The 10,410-nt window shown below is 42.2% G+C and overlaps 1 protein-coding gene across 1 annotated transcript; it reads right to left on the reverse strand.

Annotated features, from left to right (window-relative positions):
* Positions 1–5,546: 5,546 nt before the first annotated feature.
* Positions 5,547–10,234, reverse strand: LOC128760316 (cytokine-like protein 1). Its single transcript, XM_053867621.1, has 4 exons — positions 9,950–10,234; positions 9,829–9,873; positions 7,421–7,567; positions 5,547–7,322 (listed from the first exon to the last, which is right to left on the reverse strand). Exons 1-4 carry the CDS (start codon positions 10,088–10,090, stop codon positions 7,221–7,223), a joined length of 435 nt encoding a protein of 144 aa, XP_053723596.1. The 5' UTR covers positions 10,091–10,234; the 3' UTR covers positions 5,547–7,220.
* Positions 10,235–10,410: the final 176 nt, after the last annotated feature.

A 10,410-nucleotide genomic window follows, 5' to 3' on the forward strand; every position in this document is an offset into this window, starting at 1 on the left:
TTGGTTTTGTTTTTATTTTTCAGCATATCAATCCGCAAAAAAAAAAAACCCAAATGGAAACCCGCTTAGATCAAGTGGTTAAATGCCCATTTCCCCCCCAATTTCTTACTGAAATTATCTTACAATATAAGATGCTGAAATGTGTAAAATGGTATAATATTACGGGTATTAAAGGTATAATTTTGATGCTAAATTAAATGTGAGAACACGTTAATGGTACTATTTCAATATCTAAATTGTACATTCAAGAGTGATGTGCTTTTCTATCATTCAAGAGATTTATATTTTTTAAAAGATAACAACAACATAACAATAATGCCCTTTAAATGTTTCTGTATTATTTAAATGTATTTTTTCCCACCAGAAGTTGGAAATAGCGACGCATCCTCGGCTGCAGTTTGGAAATGAAGTTTCTAAGTCATTGTTGGTGAATGAATACAGATCTGTCATTGTAAAAACTATATTCAATACCAAGAATCTTCTGAAAGACGAGTTATCTTTTAGTCATTACTTAAGTTAAAGTATTGCAGATTAGTTCCATACCACCATATTTCTGTTACCAATCCCACGTATATTAAAAGGTACAACTATGAGCTCCACTTCAGTAGAAATCATTTGTTGTTTCACTTCTTTCAAAAATAATAATTATTGTTTAAGCATATTTTAACCTGCATTCGTTTTGTTTTCTTTCCAATTTCAGACAATTAAGTGAACAATTTAGGCGTCTGTTGTTTTTTCTTTTTCAATACTTCATGTCCACGATGTAAAGATTCATTTGAGGCTTCAAATATTCTGGGTTTTAGTGGTTAGCATTCTGTTCTGTCATCTTTCTTCTGGACACATTTCACTCTCACTCAACTTGTCACTCGGTGTTTAATGGGATGTTTTCCTGCAGCTGCGTGGCTTTGAAGCGACTCACCTAGATTCTGTTGGCGCCAGTGGACTTTAGAGGGTTTAAGAAGGAGGGGTGAAGGGCCAGGACGGACAAACTGAACGGTTCTAAACGCTACCCGACTGGTCCGGGGGCCAGTAAACAATCCGTCGGTGTCATTAGGAGCGTGTAAAACGAGTCCAGTGTCACTGCGGAGAGCAAGCTCTCGCTCGGCGGAGTGAAGTGTGAAGCTGCAGGAAGAGTCAGTGACAGCGTGAGGATCAGATACGGGGGGGAAATGACAGGCTTTCTCTTCAGTCAGGGGCCACATTCGAGTCAAATAATTGCGGTAATGAGCGAGGCAATCTGCCGCAGACAGAGTCCGGCTCCAGAGAGACTGTCGCTCCAGGCGAAGCGGAACTTTTATCTTTTCTAAAATGTCAGCGGGGACTGGGACGGGCCACACTTCACCTCCGCAGAGGGCTGTCGCTTCCTCCTGACGTGGACCAAAACAGCCACTAACACGAAACTTCTGACCTCGCACACGAGGCTGTGACTTGTTTAGCGTCAAAGAAACGACGCCAGCGCCAAACCTGTTTATTGGGTCACACAGATGCAAGTGTATGGGTCACTCAGTTGTTGCGCTTTCTATTAGAATTCAAGTTTTATTGGCGGCGGCGGCGGAAACGGTCCCGGATGTGAAGGTTAGATAGTCATCTTGAGGGTCAACCAGCTGTTTAGAGGAAGTCAAACGGTCTGAAAATTAAACATAAAAAATAAAATAAATGGGGAAAAAATACATGAAATGTGAGCGTAATTTTCTTTTCTTGGAGAATTGAATCGATTCACGTTTCTGCAATCTAAATGAGGAAAAAGTAAAGACCGAATTATCAATGAGAATCAGTCGTTGCTTCTTTCATTGAATTACATTTATTTCAACGAAAAAACCCCCCAATGATTTAAGCAGTTCGTCACGCAAACTGGAGTTGTTTGCTCATTCCAGATGTTACGCTTCCATCTAGCGTTAAAATGTGGCATAGCAGAAAACTAAAAAAAAACCCTTTAACTGAGTCTGTTTGCAAAACGGGGGACATATATTGGCGTTCATAAGTATTCATGACACGTGGTAATTTAAATGAATCACATTAACTTGCGTTGAGTAACATAACTGCCTACATGTTATTCTCCTTTTGCATGAACTACGTGGGGATTTGCAATATTTGCGCAGTATTTAAAGTTCAAATTGTGCCACGCCTGAGTTTGTCACTCAAACATAAACATACATCATTTAATCGTCGATAATACTGTGACCATTCTGCGCCGTTTGAATTCACTATAAAGGTTTTTACAACCAGGACGAATCCAACCGCAGTGTTATGCATCCGCGTTAGCCGTTCACAACTGGACATTATCACCATAAAAGTGCGGCTTTCTAAACGGGATGAAGCATCGCCAAAGGAAAACCACACGCCTTTGGATCGGTCAGCTTAATGGCAGTGTTTAAAACGATAAAACATGGCTCATTCGTTTGGAAAGACAGAACATAAATAAAATAATTTATAAATAAATAAAATAATTTATAAGTAAATAAACGTGTGATGTCGATTGGGATTATGCGTTTGAAAGGCTTCAATCTGCCACAGTGTTCACAAGGGGCCAGTAGAGAAGCGTCATTTAGGGCCCTTTCACACGAGGGGTTCTGTCTCGAGACAAAGCTCTTTCGTCTCAGAAGTCCGAGATGTGAATACAAGCGAGTCGGGTTTTGGCCACAGACCTGATCTCAGCGTCTCAGGCTCAGGAGTCTTCACTGAAGGCCCTCTCTCACGCTGTATTGGGTGGTAAACACTGGGCTGGATGACTCAATACCAGACCACTGAGCGACCCACATTGGCCGAAATAAATAGCCAAATTCCCATGTTTGAAATGTAAAAAAGACGGAACTGAAAAGCGGAACTCACTAGTGCAGCGCGCCGTCACCCAAACACTATATGGGGCGGATGTAAAAAAAAACATGTCTGACCATGAGATCCATCTCCCTCCACACTATTTCGAACACTATACATCGCGACCCTGTGGAACTTATCAGTGGTTACTGTTTTAACTGACTGTATTAATGAACAACTCCGGTCACACACACACACAAACATTCCCCACCTTTACCTCTCAGACTCCGCCCTTGTGAGGAGCTCCGTAACTAAACAACTAGCGCTCACGACACGCTGTCAGCCTGGAATCTACTCACGTAACATCATCATTAAAAAGATGGACTTATTTAACAATTTATTTATTTATTAGGCAAATAAAGCGCATTTGTTTAAACTTGTTGCACCCTGGACCTTTTTTTTGGTTAAAAACTGGCACTAGTTTTTTTTTAAAAGTTCACTTTAAGTTAAGAAAGTGTGGACATTGTTTCCAGGAGATTTTACAGACAATAGCCACTTAGGCAGGTCAGTGCTGGGTTAAGGAAAAACTCTAACTTAATCCCCTGCTTGGTTGTGCAGAAGACTGGACCATTGTGTGTCTATTAGTGGAAGGCAACGCTACAGCTCCATGGCAAACCAGCAGATGCACTGGCCACAAAAGTGCACTCCGTGTCAAAGTTAGTGAGAAGCACGATTAAAACCCGCCGCGAGAAGTGTTTGCCAATCTTATATTGGCAATTTAGAGGGAAACATTTTCTTATGTCGACTAATGAGGCAACATTTCTTTTAAGATGCAATAAAAGAGTTATGGAAAATTGCCTGAAAACACCATAAACCCAAGTGAATCCCCAACCGGGCCACAGACTCTTTCATGTGAATAGGTTTCTGATCTGTCCTTTACAAGGTCATTCATCTCAACAAAGCAGAGGATGATTATTGTCGCCCCCTCGGCGAAGACTTGTTGGTTTATGAGCCGGCGTTGAGCATTTTTGGTTCAGAGTCAGAGAACATTAAACGGCTAAATCATGCGGACGCCTACAGCCTTAATGATCTGTTCTTATTTGTGCTTAATGGCAGAGAATAATGGGAATTCTTCAGCCCTGTAATGGCCACCAATGAGCGGAGCAATTGAGCTTCATAACCTCCATGCTTAATGAGCCACATGTTGCTGACAAATGTTGTTTTTTGCAGTCTAGTCAGATGATTGCTGTATCGGATAATAACCTAAATACAATGAGATGGATTTTCTTTTAGCTTTAATGATCCGGCTGGTCTTATTGGCCATGGCAGCGCGCAGCCTTCTCAGTTCCTTCGAAATGCAGCTTTCATTTGACTGACCCAGATTCTCAAGCTAGCATTGCGTAGCAGTTCAGTTTCCTCAGAGCATGACTGTCTGGGAGAGGGGATATCAAGGGTGTGCTGTAGACACCATGAGAGTCAGTGGAGTTTAGAGTAATGCTCATTCTCATATGCCATAAGGCACTAAATTATAAAGAATATATTACAGTCACATCCGTCTTTGTTCATTTCTGTGCAGTGCTGGATGCGTCTGGTTGTGTCTCTTCAGGAACATGGGTCTCTCAGTCTTGGAGGATTGCTTCCTTCTGTAGGGTTAGAAGTCGATTTTCATGGGGAGTGACAAGAGTGTATCAGAGGGACGGCTCATGTGGAGAGGTTCAGTGACGCTCTGTTTAATTTGCATATACAGAAAATAAATTATTACACATGCAGGAGTTCCTGGTCCACTGATCACACTGATGCACAAGACACGTGGCAGCTGGGATGATAACAACAACAACAAACATGGAGGAATCCCTGAACAAAAGCAAACAAAAGCATCTGTTTGCTTTTGTTCAGGGATGTTTTTCGCTACACAATGGCCAGGGTTTACACTACTCTGAATGGACTTGAAATTCTTATAAAATTGAAATTATTATACAAATATTTTCAAGGCATTATAGGAGCTTTATTTTAAATAAGGTGATATGAAAACTTGAATATATCCACCCTTTTGATTTATTGTGCTAATTTTTTAAATCGAATCCAATGCCTAATATATATAAAAAATGAAAATGATTGAACTGATTTTTTCCCCCATCATGTCTCAAATGAACGTTAAACAGTGTGTATACGTACTTCTGCATGTACATGTACCACTGCAGTAATGGCATTGTAATGAGACAAGAAAGAAAATAGATAAAGCTCAGTATTGCGGTTTCCAGCTTGGTCACAGTCACTTGTGAGGGGAAGTTAGGTCCAAAATAATTGTGTGACGCAATGCAGTGGCTCCAAAAAACACACAGTCCAGTCATAAATCATGAATAAAAAACCAAAATTACGGCTACCTAACTCGACTCTAATCCCCAAAAACATTTTAGCCCCGCCCCTCTATGTCTCACAGGTGTCACTTAATGACTCCAAGTGACCTCCGCTCCACACGTTATAGCAACAAAATAAAAGCGATGCATAATGGCCCTATGTCACACTTCACCTTTGCGTAAATATATTAAAGAGAAAATGACACTCAAACAATGGAGTCAACTTGTCAATTTCTACTGTGATACTGTGGTCTTTCCAGTGCAATGCAGCTCTCTCAGCTGGGAGAAGAACGATGACACTTCACCACCACTTTATCCCCCACAGTCCAAGCCCAGATGAGACCATCACCTCAAGACAACCCACATACAGATGAAAAACCTTGTCTCTTTCTCTCTTTCATATCACATAAACACAATATGCCAGTTTAAGGATAATTGAAGAGACTAAAAGCAGAAGGTTTTATTTTGTCCAGGGGAAGGGACAGGCCCACTGAAAGCAGCTTTGCGAACCACTATTTGGTCCCAACCCACCAGTTGCTTGGGCAACCGTCGCCTAGTTATGGAGGACAGATTTGGAAGGTTTGGGTAAGTCAAGGAGAGGGGCACAGATGCAGCAGGTCAAACCAGAGGAAGACAACCAATGGAAGAGACACACAACATGATGAAGAGGATCAACATGACCGCAGAGGAAGTGTAAGTTTGAGGGCTGAGGAGGGGACTAGTTTCCTGTTTCCATATATTAACACTGTTGAACACTTCCACTTCTCAAATAGGTACCAAGGCAAGTACTTTGAGTGTACACTGGAAGTTCACTCCCAACTTTGTATTTTGTCTCTGACTGAAGTCTGAAATGTTTATTTCTGATGGTGCCCATGGAGTCTTTTCCATTTGAAAGTGTTTTCTAAAGACAATATGAGTATAGTCATAAGATTTGATTAAGAAGGGCATTGAGTTATGCTCACAACTAAAGAATATTAATTTAGAATTTGATAACTTGTAATAATAATGTCATAAATGTGTCAAATGTTAAAGACTGTATTCCAAGGTACAGACCTAAAATGTGTAAACAGAACTTGCGGTTGTTGACATTTGTGGACTATTTTTTAAATTTCAAACCTGCATATTTATGGATGGAGGAATGATGCTGTCTCTCAGAGGAGTGATGATTATTCTGTACTGCGTTCAGATGTCTGTTTTCCATCTGGTGCTTGTGCAAGAGGGTCAAAATAAAATGAAAAATTGTTGCTTCTCAGGGCACCTCCTTATTTTAAACGTTGCAACTCGCGATTGAACCACCAGATGTCACTACAGATGAATTCTCTTGGCTCAGGCGCGAATAAATGCAAGTTTATTTCTTTTTATATTCTCCCCAAGTTATTATGCTCATTAGTTTGACCAAACAGTAATGGCCAGATTACGTTGTCAGTTTCCACCTTTAACCGACCCCACGCATTGCACTATTGTGTGGAGGGCAGCATGGACGTCAGTTGAAGTTTCTATACTACTGAAAATAAAGAAAACCCTGTTTGAGTGAGTATGATGCAAACCCTTTGAAGCACACAGAAAAAGATTTTCCCACAATTTTTGCATCAGTAGTTGGACCAAACATAAAGCAGCACAGGCAGAACATACGGTTTATCAGAACTGAAATGATTATTTCAAAATCTAAACCAACAGAATCTCATTCATTGAAAGCAGAACGGTGTGAAAGAGCAAATACACAAGTTACATAAGAGTCGCTTGCGCCGCCTTTTTTATCCGGATCAAAACGCCACTTAATGGCCACCGAGCTTTGATGTGTTTTGGAAAACAAGCAGCTGTTAGCTCCACTCACAAGCATTTCTTATGAAGGATTATTATCTTTAGGTTTTCATAGGCATGGCTGGCATCCAGCAAATTTCCTGTGGAACGCCGCGCACTCCTGGATGGAATGCAACCACACATGTCTGCTGGCTACACAGACCCTTTTACATGAACATGACGCGTGTGTATGCCGTGTACCGAAGACGCCCTGAATGAAAGACGTGTTGTGCAGTTCAGGTTTACATTTTGCAAATATGAGTGTGGCTCTGTGGTTATACTATAGCGTCATCTGTCCTCCTCAGTTCTTCATCTGTCCTCCTGCAGGAGCTGCAGTCTGTCCTCAGCGTAGTACGGCTTGCTGTGTCCGGTGTCTATGGCCTCACAGTCGTCTGTGAAAAACACCAAGTCCTGCCAAAACAACACAGACACCCGCTCACTGCCGTCCTTGGGCTCCAAAACAAGAATCTGAGGGTCGAGGACACGGCAGATGTTTGAGATGCTCTCACCCGATAACACATTCTTGTGATGATTGTGTAGAGGTTCTGGATTTTACGCTTCAGCAGAACCATTCGCGGGCGCTCTCTGCAGTACTGGCTGGGGTGGTTCATCACCACGTAGAGGAAGTCCCGAAGCTTTGTGGTGACGCATGCGTTCTGGAAGGACAAGGAAATACAGCATTAACTTTTCTTTTATTAGGTCGAGTGATGGTCAAATGGCTTCCAGGCCAGGACCAGCGTCTATGTTTATCTGATTCTCTGATGTCAAAAACAGAAGTCTAGAGTTGAATGCCGCAAACATTGAGGTCAGAAAACCTCTGCTCCAGAGGTGCTTAATGAAGAAGCATATTTCCTAAGTCCATCCATCCTCAACCGTTTATCTGTTGCCAGGTCACAGGGGCAGCAGCTTCAACAGGGAGCACCAAGCATCCTTCTCCCAGGCAACGTCTGCCAGCTCTGACTGAGGAACAGAGACGCTCTCAGGCCAGTGAAGAGATATAACCCCTCCACCTGGTCCAGTCGACCACTCTTCTCCCACCTTCCTAAAACACCTCCAAAGGAAGCCGCCAGGGGGAACACCTCATCTGGCTCCTTTCAACACGAGTCTCTCCCGAGTGACAGAACTCCTCACCCTATCTCTACGGGAGACGCCCTCCACCCATCAAAGTAAACTCATTTCAGCTGCTTGTATCAGAGCTCTCCTTCTTTCCCTTATGACCTATAGGTAAGGGTCGCGGTAAATGTCTCTTGGCTTTTTCTAGGACTTAAATGAGTCTATTTAAATCCTCTTTTCAACAGCTTCTTATTCAGGAGATGTGAGGGGAAACTTGCCAGTCAACATCAAAGATTCCACAGGCAACGGTGGGATGCCTCACAGTGTACAGCATCATCATGAACTATTGAGGTCAGTCAGCGACACCAGAGGATCGGAACCTTGTGTACTGTGCACTTCAATGCATTCGCATCAGCCACTCATCAATAATAACAGGGTTTTCTGGCAGGATTTGTTTTAAACTGTGGTGAAGCTGCCGACTTCCCCGATAAAAAAACAAAACAAAACAATGGAACACAGCCACTCAAGAAGTGAGAAAGAAACAGGCGGAGGGGAAAGTTTTGTCATTTGCTAAATCTACAGCCGTCCTCACACAGTCCGTCTCTTCATATGTCTGGCCGTAGTGTGTTCCGTGAGCGATGGACTTCAGCCATTATGATGCGTCTTTTGGGATTGTTCCGAGAATAACACACGGAAAACAATCATGTTCAGGTCCACCAGCATGATGTGTTATGTGTCATCCAGTGTTTCGTACTTCCACTTCATTTAAAGAGATCATTTTTCTGAAGGCGTGGCGACTCTCACACACATGATGTTTAACATGTAGCGGAAACACTGAATAACATATTTCATGGGTTTAACACAAAGTCAGTAGAAGACTTGTTTAATGAGTAATTACTGTATTGTTATGTTCACCGGTTCCACACTGCTACAGCCAAGGTGCTAGGTTCAAGTCTTTCTCTTGTTTCACGTGGTTACAGATACAGTTTTCAAAAGATTACATTTTTAATCCCAATTAATCCTGGTAAAGATGAGTTAATGTCAAATGAATCCCTCAGGTTGTATCTGTTCTAAATGTATCTTAATGGAAGCTGTTCTCAACAGCTGAGTGGCCAATAATGCTTTCCTCATGCAAACATTTGCTTCCTCCAACAACAGAACAGATAGTGTCAAGAACATGCTTCAGAATAACCTCAGAGGCTCTGAAGAGGCTCAACAACATGCTGACAGTATAACATACAGAACAGCTTCCTTTAAGCTACATACAGAACAGATTCATTTGCCATTAATCGCGAGTTAACTCAGCTATAATGCGACAAATTGAAATGAATTTTTTTAATCTATCGACTGAGCGAGTTGTGGCGTAGATCATGAATGTGGCTAACTTGAGGCTCGGGGGTCAAAAATCGTCCCGTGAGTCATTCTGCGTGGCCTGCAAGAGCTTTACATGTTTATAGGTGACTCAAAAAAAGTTGTACCAAATGCGACAACATCATGGCAGACAAAGAGCTCTAGATCATACACATCAACTCTGGAAATTCCCCAGACGGAAAGGAAACTGGAAGCAAGTTTGTGCTTCAAAGCGAAACCCAGATGTCTCTTGTCATTAAGCCGAAGCAAAGAGGAGAAGAATAATTTGTTTATTTTAAACAAACCACAGCTGCTTTATGCTAAATTTAGCCTCCACAAATTAGACTTGGACTGTGCTGACTCTCCTGCAGATAACCAACCTCATGTGGATCCAAAACCTGTAGAGTAATAATGCAACTTTTGTATTTATTTGTGAGTAAAACAGCTGTCACTCATCTTCTTTAACACACTCCTTTTTTGCCATCAGTTGAACAACAATAAATACGTAACTTACATGCACGTCCAGGAAGATGGTCGGGAGAACTTCGGCACACGTTTTCTGTCAAAACAACGCAGATCAATGGGAAGATCTGTGACAGCAGGACACGCTAGTGCGCATGTGTGCAGAGCCTCACCGTACGGTGGTAAGTGTGAATCTTGTCCAGCAGCTGCATGACTTCTCCGCTCAGACTCAGAGACCGGGAGTAGCAGGTCGGAGGAGCGCAGTCGCCCCGGGACACCCAGCTGACGAGAACCACGAGACACAGGAGCTTCATGTCTGCCAGAGTCAGACTCAAGTGGAGAATTCCTGAGGAGGCCGAGTGGCTGCTGCTTAAATGATGGAGAGACAGAAAAAAAAGAGTGCGATGACGTGGGGAGGGAGTCGGGGTCTCCACAAGTCAACAACCAGGGCACAAACACTCTTAACTATAAACATGTTTTTGGGGCAGTGCGCATTCTTCACCACATTCTTGACCTGGCTCCTTCCTCATCTCCAAAAACAATTCATGTTTTCCACTCAGTAATCACCATAATATGTTTTCAACTTTTGATTTGGAATGGAGGAAATAAACAGGAATATACTATATATATATAT

Source organism: Synchiropus splendidus, chromosome 6 (assembly GCF_027744825.2).
Source record: "Synchiropus splendidus isolate RoL2022-P1 chromosome 6, RoL_Sspl_1.0, whole genome shotgun sequence".
Lineage (NCBI taxonomy): Eukaryota > Metazoa > Chordata > Actinopteri > Syngnathiformes > Callionymidae > Synchiropus > Synchiropus splendidus.